The following is a 15638-nucleotide window of genomic DNA, read 5'->3' on the forward strand; positions in this document are numbered from 1 at the left end:
ACCTTCGGCTTTCAAAGACTCACACATCAGACACACAATGTCTGATGTCACATGTCTTTTAGGAGTCAGCTGACAGTGAGACATAAAGGCAACAACAAGTCTCGCTGCCTGCATTGCAGTGCTAACCGCTCTGAGGTTTACTACACCCACCACCGAGGAACAGCCGGGAATCCGCGGAGTCATGCTGCTTCTAGCTCTACTTTTCGTGTCTTCAGGTAATGTCAGCACTCATGCCAGTATAAACAAATGTCGTCGGTGATTTGATTCAGACAATTTTCAGTTAACTGAGTTCACAGTAGAGACTGTTTGATTGTGTAACTAAGTGCGTTTCAACATGAAAACGCGGAAACCTTTAAAGTACGTAAGCGTTAACAAAACGGCTAGCGTTAACATAACAGTAACAACAAGCGCTGACTTACAGTAGTTATGTATTAATCTAATGGAGATAAACACTAAATCTCTGCTTTCCAAAACTTTGCAAAAGCTGTAAATGACATGTTACGTGAATCTTGACCGCTTGTCTTTGAGATTCAGTTGAAGGCGTTATTGTTGGCCCGCTCGCCTGTGTTGGTAGCTAATGGTTCGGCTAACGGTAGCCTGCCAGCTAACGCTAGTTTGTCTAGCTAAACATTACAGCAACGTCAACCTATAATTATAAGGATGAATAGTTTGAGGAGGGTATTTGTTTGTAGACATGAAGCAACATTAGCATTAAGGTAATTACCGGAGCAGTTAGAGCACTAACACTTTCGGTATCATTTGTGTGGTGTGTCGTGTCGGTCACCTATTAGTTATGCTTTCTCATCAAAGCAGTTTTTCTGCCTTGGCCACCGGTTAATCTACTGTACGTGGTGCTCTGTTGAGCCCCGGTTTGGTTTTACCAGATATTTTAGACGAGGATCCCCAAAACCAGCGAACGTCCTTTCAGATTTTGAGTGAAATCTTGGGAGCTCTAGGCTGTTGTTCCCCTCTTCTTTTTAGTCTTCAGGTGCACTATTGACACTAACGGCCTCGCTTATCTTTTTGGGTCAGTGAAATAAACAAATGATATTGCTGCAATAAAGCTATTCTTTTCCTGAATTTGAGTCCTTATACAATTGCATCTTGTTGGCTTTGCTTTGTGGCATTTGAAATATGGAACCGAAAATAAATGTCCTTTTTTTAAAAACTTATCAGCAGAAGCTGTGGTTTTCTGCAGTATGCTCAAAATATTGGTTCTTCGTGTCGTTGGTATGTTTATTTAGTGCTTATCTTCAGTCGGACATCTGGTTAAAAATAATTTTGTATAAAGTCGTCTTTGCACTTTGATATTGATACGTGTTGTTGCTGCAAAATGTCTTAAACGGTGTTAAAACTGATGTGCGGCCTGCTGCACTGACACAGCTTCACAGGCACTTGCTGTTGTTGACAATGCAATCTGAATCCTATTGAAAGCCTTTTGTGCTTCACTGTGTCATGTGATGTTGAGTCACTCAGTGTGATGAGTTTTAGGTTTCCGAATCACGGTCACAGAAAGTGAGTCAAATGTATCCCTGTAGCTGCTGCAGCCTTTTCCTGACTTCTTGTTTAAGAGAGAAACAAACGCTTTCTCTGGGCTGACTTGTTTTTCTGCTGTGGGTGATTTGCATAAAGTCACCTGACATTAGACATCATATATTCTGCTGCTGTGTGTTGTCTTGTTAGCTGTGAACACTTCACGCAGTGATGTCCCACTCGTTGGTACACTTTGTCCCCTTGAGATCAACTTGTTATTTTGCTTGACTGCTCATGTGACTCGAGTGAGTGGGAGTGGGAGTGCCCTGCCTGCACTGTAGCTCTGTTGGTATGATTGATGAACAGGCTTTCACAGTGGTGTATTTGGCTGATATGACTGTTTGTTGGTGCCAGTTCTTGGCTGTTATCACGCAAAGCAACCTGCTTGACTTGGGCAACTCTTGCATACTGATCAGTTTATAATCTGAGTAAAGTGCTTATTTAAGTTTGCTTTTGTTCCACATCAAAGACGATTTTGCATTTTAATGACATTTTAGTCCTAGTTTCTAATGTAGTTTTTCTTATTCAGTTGGATTCGGAGATGATCTGTATTTAATTATCAAACAGGATTACACGTAGTGAAAACGGGAACCAGTGCCCGCAAACTTTCAGCTTCTTTCCCACATCACTTTTTCTACCTTAGCAAAATGAAGAACTGTGAACAAGAACCTCTTTTTTTGCATCTACCCAAAAGAGATTTATTTTAAAATCATATGCAAACACAAATTTCAACGTCTGTAACAGACGCATATTTAAATAATAGATTCCCCCCGTGGTGCTTCTTCTTGTTGTGTCGCCTTCTCGCTGTGGTATTGACATGCTGGTTTTGGGTCTGTGGTTGTGGGAAATCATGCCAGATTTAGAGGCATATGCTAATGCAACTTAGCAGTCTGTGCTAATAGGATTTAGTGGAGGGTAAAAAGCAGTTATAAAACAGTTAAGAGTATTTACCCACAATGTTCTGTGTTTTGAAATATGTCAAGATTCACAGAGCAAGCTCACTGCTATTTTTTTTTTTTTTTTTTTTTTTTTGCCAAATTTAAGGAACCCATGTCTCTCAGACTTGATATCTCAGAGCGAAGTTTTTAAGTATTTAAAGTTCAGATTAAATAATAAAGAAAAAATACCTCTTTTTATTGGCAAGTACCTCTTTTTATCTGAGTTTGGCGAGTTTTAAAACTCGCCAAACTTTGTGGACAAGGCTTAGGTTTTAACTTCCTTCATTAACTTCCTTATTTGTTAATGCTTGAGGAAATATGTCAGCCTTGAAATTCCCCCATCTTATCATGGCTTGTTTCAGGCGTGGTGAAACCATAGCTTTTGTGATAAACCAGACTCAAAAGGAAATAATTCTGAGTAAATGCTACGTGCTCTGTGTTTGTAAATGATCCACAGTCTGGGTGACTTTATAAAACACCTGTTCTGGATTCCTCAAATCAATAGGTGCATCGTCTCCTAAAGGAAGGAACTGAATGTTTAATCTGGAGAATAAAACAGTCCCTGCTTTTGCCTCTTTTCTTTTTATACAGCAGTAATATATTCTGGAGTATTTTTTTCTTTGTGTAGTAAAGGTATAAAATTTGTCTACTTTGCAGCTGTAGCAACCCCTCTACTGGGCACTGAGCAGTGTGCTCGCGGCCCCCCCTACTGGTGTCAGAATGTAAAGACAGCGTCTCTGTGTGGAGCAGTGACTCACTGCCAGCAGAATGTGTGGAACAAGCCCCAGATGGTGAGATGCTACTTTCTTTCTTTCTTTTTCATTTTTTTGAAGGAAAGTGCCATTCATATGCTCTGAAAGTGGTATTGGAATGTTTTAATAACAGAAAGTACATGGTCCTCTTTCTTTGTTTCCTGCATTTTGTATTTGCGGGCTAGATATTTCTGTACACTTTGAAATTTGTAAATATTTTTTATTTACACACCCAATTGTCTGGTTTCAGAAATCAGTTCCATGTGACCTGTGTAAAGAGGTGCTGATGGTGGTGGGACAGATACTGAAGGATAATGCCACTGAGGTAAGAGTTTAAAGAAAGGGGGGAAAAAATGCACTGACATTTCCTTTGACACAGGAGGCGACTACAACTATGAAATGAAAGCTGATAACCAGTTATTCCTGCGATTGCAGGCTGAGGTTCTTGGGTACCTGGAGAAGGCCTGCCAGCTCATTCCTGATCAAGGTTTGACTGCAGAGTGCAAGGAGATGGTGGATAACTACTATCCCATCCTCATGGGAATCCTAACCGGAGAACTGGTGAGCATCGTCAGCCTGTTTGTCCAAGTTTGAGTCTGTTTTCAGTTTAAGTATAGATCACAAACAGTTTGAGCACCACACAAGTCATCCCTTTAATGGTGATATTACAAGTTTAGCTTATAGAACCATAAGCTGTAGGCATGTTTTGCAAAGATTCTAAAAAAGCTTATTGGAGTTTGTTTTTTCTGTCAGTTTATCATCCAGCATCATCTAATGCTCTTTAGTAAATGCTCCATGAGCCTCTCTGTGTCAAAAAAGGGAAAACAAGTGGCTGTGAGCAAAGTGCCTAGAGCTGAATAAGGGCTATTGATGGGGAAGTGAGAACGAGAACAGATTAGTCGTTGTGTAATACTGAAGCTCATGACTGGGAGTCTTTTGTTGTAGTTTTCCTTGTTTCAGTTCTCACCTGCTAAAGCAGCCTTGGGAACAAAAGATTCAGTTCTTCATGGATCATTTAAAATGCATAACATGGCTTTGGTAGATCTCTTGTTCGAGTTCATTTCTTTTTAAAGTGAAGTAACTTAAAGAGGTGGAATTTATTTGCTTATTTTTAAGGAGGATCCTGGTGTTGTGTGTGCAGCCATCGGGCTGTGTCAATCTCAGCAGGCAGCCTTGGCTAAGGCTCAGGCCCAGGAGCAGCTCATGTCCAATGAAATCCCTGCGGTTGACCTTTCCCAGCGAGTGGCTCCCTTCCTCATCAACGTGCCTGAGCTCCTCTATCCCCAGGAGAGCACCAAGCAGGAGGCTCCCAAACAAGAGGCCCCAAAGCAGGTAACAATCTTTAACTTCCACCTGCACCTGCATGAACAGCAATATGTTCTCCACCTGCTCCATGAACGTTGTCCTCACTCGGCTCTGAACTGTACCTTTCTTGTAGGAAAGTGATGTAGTGTGCCAGGACTGTATCAAGTTGCTGACTGATGCTCAAGAGGAAGCAAAGGCCAACTCCTCATTTGTTGACTCTCTCATTTCAAGTATTGAGAAACAGTGTGACCTGCTGGGGCCAAGCTTGTCTGAAATGGTGAGAATCCCACATGAGTGAATGAGTTCCCAGTTAAATGCATGTATTGTTTCTCTGCTAACTGTTTTTCCCTCACTACAGTGCAAGGAGTACGTCAGCCAGTATGGTACCCTTGTTGTTCAGCAGCTCATGTCTATGGTGAGTGTTCTGACCCCCCAACTTCACATACGTCACTGATATATATTTTTTAATTTTAATTTATTATCATTATTTTAAGAAGTTCAGGAAAACTTTGTTGTGTGTGCATATTTAAGCGACATTATAACATGAATGGTCATTATTTCCTAATGTTGAACAATGAGCATAATGAACTGGTCATCAAAACTAATGAGTGTGATAAGTTGTATGTTTTGGTGGTGCTAAGCCCAGATCCAGTCTTGCAGCACTAGCTGGCCTGCTGCTTCATTTTATTCACATCTTTAAATTGCTTTCTGTCTTTTAAATTTTTCTTTCTTACTTTCTGTTGTCTTTTTTGCCTGTGTTTTTTTTTTTTCCCTCCCCTCCATTCATATTGTCTTGCTCTGTTTTCTCCTGCTCTGGGTTTTGTGTGCTGCTCCCCAGGAACAGGTAGGTCTTTCTGTGTTCAGCCTGTAGCGTCTTCACCCTTAGCACTTGCTTCTTGTGCTGTCCACTCTTGGCACTACTCACCTGACACTGTAGAGACTTGTGTTAATGGTAGTCTTATGAGTGTGACTGCTTTCCTTACACTGAGCACTTTTGTGTGTTTGATTTGGTTTGACTTCACACCTGTTGGAACATTATAGAAGAGGGCTGCAGTAAGAGTCTCTCCTGTTTGTTGACATGAATGAACATATAGTGCTGTCATATTTAAAGTATGCTTCGATCTGGTGACTTAGTTTGCACAGACAAGCTAGCTGGGCGATGCATCATTCTTTACTAACATTTAAGTGGCATACATTTAAAAACTTAAAAAAAAAAAAAAAAAAAAAGCACCATCTTGACTATGCTCTATGTGCCCATTCTTTTGTAATCACTGTGGCTCATCTTATTGGATGCCTCAGTCAGAAGTAAATATTTTTTGGCAGTTTGGGTGTGTATTCCTGTGTGTGTGTGTGTGAGTGTTTGGTATTGGTTAAAGAAAGCTGCATTAGATGTCCCTTTTTTCATAGAAGATTGTGCATTTTGCATGGGTGGTCATGCTGTGGTATGATATGCAGATTAGGAACACACGATTTATGCTAACGGAATGCAGTGTGTTTTGCCGACCTTTGGCAGTGTGTCCTGAAATAATGGTCTCTCTCTCTGTCCTCAGCAACCCAAGGATATCTGTTCCCGCATCGGCTTTTGTCCTTCTATGAAGAAATCCATTCCCATGCTGACGCTCCAGGCTGCCAAGGCCATACCTGCTTCCAAGACCGTACCTGCTGCCAAGATGGTACCTGCTCTCAAGCTTGTGCCTGCCACTAAGGTGGAGTCTGCCACTGATAAATCTAATGTAAGGCATGGTGGCCACCTGCTGGCTGACTCTCATCACTACTTGATGTTACTAGCAAGATTAAAAAAAAAATCAGTTTTATAGCACAGTGTGTTACATGCACATGAAGTTTTCCTCTTTGTATTCCAGCCCATGGTGCGTGTCCGTGACTCCAATATGTGTGCCATCTGTGAGTTTGTGATGAAACAGTTGGAGTCTATGCTGGAGGATCAGGCCACAGAGGTGAGATGTGTGCTACTACATGTATACATTGTGGCCATAAGAATAAACAAAACTACGACCAAAGTTCTTTTGGTGCATTTGGTTTGGCTCTGGTGCCAAGCTGATCCATTTGTCTTTGTCTCAGGAGGAGGTGATTCAAGCTGTGGAGAAGGTGTGCACACTTCTGCCCTCCTCTCTGAGTGGCCAGTGTAAGGACCTGATTGAGACCTATGGCCAGGCCATCATTGAGCTGCTTGTGCAGCAGGCTGACCCCAAGACTGTGTGCACAGTGTTGGCACTCTGCAATGAAGCCCACCGTGCGTATGTTGGTAAGTTCTCACTCTGCAAACTGCACTGGATACAAATATTAGCTTTGCTGACAGTCATCCTACAGATGTTACAAATTTGGAGTTAATTTGATACTCACATGTGAAATGTTAAACAAATCATTAAGTAAAGGTGCATCTCCATATATGTGCAATGTGTAATGAGTTTTGTTCTGTTCTTTCTAGCTGTCCTGGACCAGACACGCTTTAAGGTAGGGGGCTACTGCGAGGTATGCAAGTTGGCTGTTACTTATGTCGATGAGATCCTGGAGAAGAATGCTACCGAGGCCCAGATTGAGGAGGCTGTGAGGAAAGCATGCAGCTTCCTGCCAGACTCTCTCCAGACTGAGGTGAGAAGTTGCATCTTCTTACCTTGTGTAACGTTTACCTATCCTCATGCAACAGCCTTGCATTAACCCGTGTGTGTCTGTGTCAACAGTGTGACCAGCTGGTTGAACAGTACGAGCCTGTGCTTGTCCAGCTGATCCTCCAGATGCTCGACCCAGACTTTGTGTGCATGGTAAATTTGATTAATTCCGTGCTAAATAAGACACGTCATGTGAACATCTTGTATACCTTACCTGTCTTACCAGGAAACATGATCACTCCCAACATTACAGCTGATGTCATTTAATTCCGTTTTCCCTCCATATGTTGGTAATGTACAGCAAATGTGAGGAATGACTTGCACAACAGACCTGCAGCCCAGTTTAGCATCTCAGCTGTGTTTTTGTGTGTATGTATCAGAAAGTGGGAGCCTGCCCTGAAGCTGAGCGCAGACTGCTGGGAACAGAACAGTGCAGCTGGGGACCTGATTACTGGTGCAAGAACATGGAGACAGCAACTCGGTGCAATGTGAGTAGTTAAGCCATATTTTGGAACCCAGACTTGTACTCACAGGATTCTTAAGTCTGTTTTGGACAAATGTATCCTGCAGGCAATGACTCTGCTCTGGCTAATGCTGCCCAAGAGATGCTTCTGTTTATAACCGTCTTGCACACCACAATTAATTAAATCTGATTTTGTAAACTTTTTCCCTTGTTTCTGTCTTTTAGGCTGTGGCTCACTGCAAACGCCATGTGTGGGTATAGAGGAAGAGGAAGAAGAACACAAACTGACCTGTAGGGAATTAAAACAAAAACTACTGTAGCGCTGCTTCCCACTTTTAATTTTTGTCCTGTGTTCTTTTTGGTTGTTTTTTTTTTTTTAAATTGACTTACATGAACGCAATATGTGTTTAAAGTAACTTTGATATTTGGTTGATGTCTTGGTGGAAAGGGACTAGACATATGTTTTCTCTGGGTGGGGTTCAGGAGTAGTGATAACATGTACAGTGGTCTGCAGCTCATGCTGTTCCTGCTTCACTGAGCAGAAGTCACAAAGCTTCACTGTCAGACTTTGCTGATGGGCTTCCTTTGGGTTTTACTTGCTTATATGACTTGTTGTATAATGTTGACATCGTACCAGATGACTGCCTTCTGTCGGGTATTCAGACCCCCCCCCCCCAGCTTGATGTGATTCCTGATTGCAAACAGGAGAGATGGCTCATTGTGTTAAGAATGACTGCAGTACTTTTAGCAGTATGATCCTTAAAACAATTTATATTTTGTAGAAAGTGTTTGTGTTCATGTTTTAAGGAGCTGATATGGAGGCAATTATTCCGAGAGTCTATGCCTCCCCCTCACCTCCCATTGTTTGCACTCTTCCTGCTGTTTGTAAATCACCGAGTTTCTAACCTACAGATAGCGTCACAAATTCAATTGTTTTCTGCTTCAAGTCGACTGGGTGATCTGTAAATTTTTAACAATAAAATGATCCCAATCCACTCTGTCTCATTTTTTCTTTTACTGTGAACCGAATTTTGCCTTTTCCCAAACTTGTCATAAACCTACTAGTTTGTTTATTACATAATGATCTCTAACATTCTGAAGTCATGTCTGGGTCATTTGCTCTTTACTATGCTTAACTGAATAGGTTTCAGTAAGTCTTTAGATCATTTTTTTCAATTAGGAATTTACCTTTATCCTTCTCACTACAAGAAGATCATTAACTTGTGGAGGATTTAAAAAGTTGCGTTCAGCTAAGTTTAACATTTTAGAGAGTGGTACTAAGTAATGTACATTTATTTCTAACAGATTTAGCTAAAGGTGCAAAAATGCTATACATAAATCCTTTGTAAAAATATTAAGATTACAGGTTAATATTTACAAGGTTACTTTCTGTCACTTCTAAAAAAAAAAAAATGCATATAGAGTAGTAAAGGGTCAGTAAGTTAAGACAGTTTGCACATTTTTAATACAAAAGAGGTACCTTTAACTACCTATAACAAACGTGTGGGTGGGTAGTGAAAAAAAAAGCAATACTAGATCTTATGACGTTTTAGTTAAAGGTCTGGGCATTTAATTGAATTTAAAATCCTCAGCACATTTACCTATCACATGTACATGTACGTCATGTGTTCTTCACCCCATCAAATTGGAATTCAGCAAAAATAAAACCCTCTGCATGCTCAGCACATTTTCCCATCACGTGCAGCCAGCACTGTCTGATCGAAAGGACTACAGGCCTTCAGTCAACACTTGGTTTTATTACTGGAGTGAATATATTTTTATAGTAGCCTAAAAAATAAACAGTTTATAACTTGTGGACACCTGCTAATTTTTACTAGCTAGCTGTTAGCATGTGGGGTGTAGCTTCACGAGAGTTAATCTATTTTCATCAACTTTTGGCAGAAATCAGCTAATTGAAAGTTCAATTCAGCTTTTCTTTCATTTCTATTAGAAGAGTTTACAATCATGATATGGTGAAGGGTTTGTTTCTATCTGAACAAATTACCCCTCTGTAATTCCATTTTACTCCCAATGGAAAGTTTCCACTTGGAATATTCCTGTAATTGTGCAATGCTAACGGCAGCCCAAGTGCATATTTGAAAATGATGAAAGAAATCCAAGAGTTGTGAATTGAACTTCTTCTTCTGTTTATAAGGTGTGATGAAGCTCAGATGCTTCAAACTTTACAGACAGGAGTCACAAATCAATAGCATGTCCATCAACAACAGATTTGTTGTTCCAGATGTACCCATCAACAAGAATATTATTTTATCGCAGTTGAACTAAAATAACATTTAACACCCTCTGCCTAACAACTTATGTTGTACCACATTTTTTCACCCCTTAAACCAAATAAGAGTTACTTCCTGATCTTTACACTGTAGAGACCGAGGCAGACGCAGCCCTAAGGCTCATGTCATGAACCAAATCAGTGTAAACATCACACATATTATTAATCTGAGGTATAAATGAATTAAGGCTTGGTTCAGAGTGGAATTTAGAAGCTTATCAGCACCTTTCCCTCATGGCAGACAACTGGCTTTACTAGCACTGTAAGTCACAGTGCTTTGATGTGCTGGTGTTCATCACTGTTCAGCTTAACAGGCTGGTCAGATCAAGTGCACAATAAGAACGGATAAAGCAGATCCAACAGCCAGACCGAGAGTAAGAAAGAAGGACATGACCACTCCCGTGGCCTCTGCCAACTCCCGAGGTACCACCTTTGGGCCATAAATCATTGGCAATGTGCCTAGGTAGCCATTAGAGAGGCCTAGCAGACAGTTGAAGATGACAGGGTACACGTCATGGGTGAAAAGTACAGTGTGGAGGTGGTCCCTCGGCTGATAGTTGCACAACATGAGGAGTGGCACCATGATGGAGCGACACAACACCAGTAAGGGCAAGACCCGGCTGGTGGGACCAGGGACCTGCAGCCAAGCTGTGGTCTGCCTGCCGCAGAAGTCAGCTGCGTTGTACAGGAGGAAACTGGTCAGGGGCACAAAGTAAGTGGTTGTCCAGGGGTTGCTGCTGTCTTTGTGGACAGACTGGATCCCAGAGGACACGGCAGGGAACACCATGATAGAGACACAGAAGACATAGAAGACGCTCAGGCCGAGTGTCCATGTCTTTCTGAGGATAGGCTGCAGTGGTGGGACAGAGACTATCCCTGTACCTGCTGTTGCACACCCCTCACTCATCCCTCCTGGACTAGTGCATGTTGCTGCCAGCATGTAGTGTCTAAAGAAAAGAGAAGCCAATTGTTTTAGATCAGCTAGTACATCTCAAATCTCTGAAAATCTTTGAACAGGGGGACTTTTTCTGAATTTTATCTGTCAAGTTTAAACCAAACTAGGTTTATTATTTGCACTGCTACTGACCTGAGTCAAACAGTGGCTACAAATTTAAAATGGTCAAACAAAATTAACAGGTACATTTAGAATATTTATTACAAATAATCTGAGGTAATTTGACATTGGCACCATCTAGTGGTAGTATGAGGAATGACCTCGTGGCAAATACTCATAGTAAATTCAGGTGTACAAGTACATATTACAAGATACAAAAGGAGTTTATCACTCACATTTGTAAATGAAACACAGAATTGATAGGCAGAGTTGGAAATCTGTATGGATACCTGGATATATTTGAGTGCTACTGACCTCGAATATGCCAGCCTGGGTAGCAGCAGATATGAGACGATACAGAGCAAGATGATGATGTCGGCTGTCAGGAAGTAGGCCAGAGCGCTGTCTGTCACATCCTTCGCCGCTGCCAGGTCCACAATTGATGCTATTGCACTCAGCGTGCCTCCCATGGCCTGGCCTGAGACAAAGAAGGACAGGTAATAAGGTCAATAATTAAACCCAATCAACTCAATTAATTGAAAAAGGTATTTATGCCACTGTAGTGGTCCTGAAGGATACAAATGCGATCTTAAGCATTTTTTTTTTCAGCAACATCAGTGTTTATTCATTAAAATACAACTGTATGCAGCAAGAACTTCAGGTCCACCATCTGTTCTTTAGAGGGAAACTGTAAAGTCAACATTTCAATAGTGTGTTCTATCTTTTATTTGTATTTTGGTTGTGTTCACCAGTGTTTCAACAAAAACAACACACACACAGTATTTTGTCCTGCACATCATGTGTGGTGGTGGCAGGACATAAAAAAGTGAAGTCTTTTGTCAATAAACCCATAAAGAAGCTGCTAAATAGTGCATGCTGTGTGAATTTCAAGACAACAGAAAAGTTATCTGTATGATGGTGCTCTATCAATGCTACAAAAACAACAGTGTAAACAAGAGACATGAGGAGTGTACCTGATATAAGGGCCTGAGAAATCCTCATGGGGAAATGCCCACTGATCCCGAACACGCTGCCAGAGAAAAGATTGGAGGCTCCGCTGACGACAGCCACACTGACCAGCGTGCCAGTAAAGAACTCCACCCTGCAGTCGGACACATCCACCTTCACCAGCACCGTGGTCACCACAAACACCAGAAGGATGACAAAAAGAGAAGATAGAATCCGCACACTTGGAGACAACCTACCAACAGCACACACAGAGATGTATTGGGATTAGGCAGGAGTTTATCAAACATGCAAAATGAAGCAGATGTTTTGTGCTGACTGGCTACAGTCTGTGTACCATAGAAACGTGAGACGATAAGCTAATTAATTATTCACACAAATAATAAATATAAAATAAATTCTCCTGCAAAGATGCTGCTCGAAACGACAGAATATCTCTTTTGCTTCATGTTATTATCTCAGTCCAGTACAGAGAGATCAAAGTCCCGAGAGAAAGTAGAGACACACAACATTCAAGGTCACAGGGTACATTTCATTATTGTAAACTATATGGGTCAGATAGGACAAATGTGGCATTGTCACATCCACACAGCCAGACACAAAGCAGTAAGCAAACAGTACTGAAATTTGTGCAGAGTGTGAGTGTGTGTGTGTGCGCATGTGCGTGTGCATAGGGTATCAACCTGTTAACTAGAAGATAGTTGAGTATCAGACAAAGCACAGAGGGCACCGTGGAGGCAATGGAGAGATAGCTTTCAAAGTATTCCTGTAAATAGTCAGAGAAAAGACAAAACCTTGAATTTGCTTAAGTACAAGAACACATAGTGACACACAGGGTCTCACAAAAATTAAGAGGAAGTGAGAGGAGTGGGGAGAAATCTAAAAAAATAAAACAAATTCTTTTCTATGTTCTTCTTTGGGTTTGTCTTATTTAAAATAAAACACTGGAATTAATTGTATTGTTCAAACAAAAACAGGCCCATGTTACATGATAGGCCTGTTGTTATGTATGATACAAGCTAAACAGTTCACTATAACTAATAAATCTGTCTGATGTTCTTCCAGTTGATGACTCTGGTCCATTCTGGTTGTGGTTATGAACAAAAACGCCACATGGTTAAAAGCATATCTTTACCACACTGTCTCTGCTCCTCTCCACCTTCATCGCAGCTACCCTCAACAAGCCTTTTGGCATTTCTAATTGTATAATTGTGTTGCATCTCTGTCAGATGTGAAAGGACACTCTGTTCTCACATTGGTCACAGGATCACCACAGCACCATGAAAAGCATGAAGAATGACACAAGTGTGGATCTTTCTGTTCACACACATGCAGAATAAACATAGTACAATTATTTAGTATCCTCTTCTACTCACACTGAGATCTGAACGCTGCTCCTCACTGCCACTGCGATGAGTGTTGTTACTCAGTTTGTACTGCCAGTAGTGCTTGGCTGTTATGAAGAAGTTCCATGGCAGCAGGGAGCCGATGCCCATCAGAAAGAAAATAATGTACACCAAACAGTAAGAGTCCTCTGGACTGTAGCGCACAGCCAGAGGCACTGAGGAATGCTTAGGCAGGAGTGAAGAGGAAGGACTCTCATCCTCACCTTCCTCATCCTCAGATATTTGGTGGTTGCCAAGAGCAGCTGGAATATAGGAAGAGTTGAGGCTGGGCTGCGACGGCCCTGTGCCGTCCATTCTTACAGATGTCAAACAGGAAATAGAGGATGAAGGAAAAAGGGGAAGGTTGAGAGGAACAGCAAGTGTTGAACAGAAAGCTGTAAAGAAGAAGAAGAAAAAAAGACAAGTTTAAAAAAGTTTGTGGCAATTAATGTTATTACAATAAATGGGTTTTCGATGATGCTTACATTTACTTGTGGCTGCCCAGAAGAGACAAAACAGACAGTGTTCGTTGTGAAGCCATAGTCTCTGTCCCGGTAGAGATCAGGCCAACTGTAAAAATCCTGTAATGCTGCAGAGCAAGAAGTCAAATTTAACTCTGAGAAGTATCATTCAGTTCTGTGTTTATTGATATGGCATTTCCAAATGTATCCTTTAATAAATAAATATACATCATACAGACAAAAGCATTGGGACACCTAACGATTACACCAACAGGGACTTTAATGACATCACATTCTAAATACACATACAATTTACAGCTCTAACAAAACTGGAACTGTTCCAGTTCATCCCATGTTGGATGGGGTTGAGGTCAGGGCTCAGTGTGGGTCAGTCAAGTTCTTCCATATCAAACTCATCCAACCATGTCTTTATGGACTTTGCTTTGTGCACTGGGGCACAATCATGCTGGAATAGAACACAAAGTTTGAAGCATAGCATTGTCCAAAATGTCTTGGTATGCTGAAGCATTAACATTTACCCTCACTGGAAGTCCGGGGCTGAGCCCAACCCACGAAGAACAGCCCCATACCACACCTGAATTCAATAATAAAAAGCTGTCACAAACTTCTACCTCAATGTGTGACAGAAAGGTGCGCGATTAAACAATAACTCGTGATTCAGCACATTATCCTTCTCTCACTGTGCCACCAGTGCATCAACAATATTAATTGGGGGGCTGGATTCATTAGTATTTGGCTGCAGTGTGTGGATTTGAACCCACTGCTGTCTTCAAGCAAGAACGAGTCTTCTTCTGGGTCAAATGCTCCATCAGAAAATGCCACTCAGCATTTTCCACACGCACTCTCTTCAGGCATGTGCTTGTTTGACTCATCGTACTGACTTTCAGCAATCACAAAAGTTTCATTTTACATCTGTTCCGCAAACTACGAACTCGCATCTTGAAAACACGTAGTGAATGATGCATGGAGAAACAGTTATGAGACAGACATACAGTCTATTTCTGTCACTGACTGGCTCCACTTGCTTGCACAATATGAGGTTCTTACTTTTACGATTTAAAGAGAATAAAGGAAGGCTGACCTTGCACCCTAAAGCATCATGCGCGTTTCTGATGAGGAACCAGATTCACATGATGCTTACCCAATTACCCATCAAACATACGCACGTTTGTCAGACTACACTGAGCATTATGTCACCGCGGACACCTGATATCACCACAGTTTTGCAGTCATTGCAAACGTATTCGGTTCGCTCTGCCGTGGTCTTGATTTATAAGGTGTTCAGTCCAAAAGATGTGTCAGGTTGTATTTAATTAGCGTGGACATCGCTGTCTAGACTCAAAAACGTAAACTAACCTTAGGCGCTAGCTAAGTGGACATTCTTGTCCAAAGTACCGACAGACGTAGCTAACCTACACGACCCGAGCCTAATGTTGGGTTCATTAAGTAAAATAAAAACCTACCTCACTGTTGGTGGTTCACTGACTGTTACCTCTGTCTTCTGCAGAAGTGTAACATTAACACACAAATCCATTTCACAGCAAACTTCACTTCTGGTCAGCTGACAACATTCTTTAGCCTGGGAACCGCCAGCCGCAACAACAAGATAACTTCCGGCAGAAATATTTCAGAATAAAATTACTATTGACACAAATCTAAATCCTACTGATTCAAAACAATGTGTTTCGCACAATAACGACGCAATGTACGTAATACTTCTTCTAGTCGACGAGCGAGCCTCATTTAAGATCAAAGTAAAATATTAAATATAAAATGTATTCCTCGGCGCTATTATTCGGACAACCAACCCACATACCGGAAATCTTATTGCTATGGCGAAATA

The 15638-nt window shown here is 41.3% G+C and overlaps 2 protein-coding genes across 3 annotated transcripts; one reads left to right on the forward strand and one right to left on the reverse strand.

Moving 5' to 3' along the window:
- The first annotated feature begins 62 nt into the window (after positions 1 to 62).
- On the forward strand, positions 63 to 8613 carry LOC124066177 (prosaposin). Of its 2 annotated transcripts, XM_046402396.1 has the most exons (15): positions 63 to 215; positions 3129 to 3262; positions 3474 to 3548; positions 3659 to 3784; positions 4340 to 4555; positions 4662 to 4805; positions 4887 to 4943; positions 5367 to 5372; positions 6079 to 6261; positions 6391 to 6483; positions 6608 to 6791; positions 6975 to 7138; positions 7228 to 7308; positions 7536 to 7643; positions 7844 to 8613. In XM_046402396.1, the coding sequence occupies exons 1-15, from the start codon at positions 182 to 184 to the stop codon at positions 7877 to 7879; spliced, it is 1641 nt and encodes a 546-aa protein (XP_046258352.1). In that variant the 5' UTR covers positions 63 to 181; the 3' UTR covers positions 7880 to 8613. The 2 variants fall into 2 exon arrangements, with proteins under 2 accessions (XP_046258352.1, XP_046258353.1); XM_046402397.1 differs by lacking the exon at positions 5367 to 5372.
- On the reverse strand, positions 8263 to 15400 carry slc29a3 (solute carrier family 29 member 3). Its single transcript, XM_046402398.1, has 7 exons — positions 15259 to 15400; positions 13799 to 13902; positions 13305 to 13708; positions 12612 to 12694; positions 11937 to 12163; positions 11278 to 11440; positions 8263 to 10855 (listed from the first exon to the last, which is right to left on the reverse strand). The coding sequence occupies exons 3-7, from the start codon at positions 13626 to 13628 to the stop codon at positions 10228 to 10230; spliced, it is 1425 nt and encodes a 474-aa protein (XP_046258354.1). The 5' UTR covers positions 13629 to 13708; positions 13799 to 13902; positions 15259 to 15400; the 3' UTR covers positions 8263 to 10227.
- Positions 15401 to 15638: the final 238 nt, after the last annotated feature.

The sequence above is a fragment of the Scatophagus argus genome, chromosome 10 (genome assembly GCF_020382885.2).
Source record: "Scatophagus argus isolate fScaArg1 chromosome 10, fScaArg1.pri, whole genome shotgun sequence".
NCBI lineage: Eukaryota > Metazoa > Chordata > Actinopteri > Scatophagidae > Scatophagus > Scatophagus argus.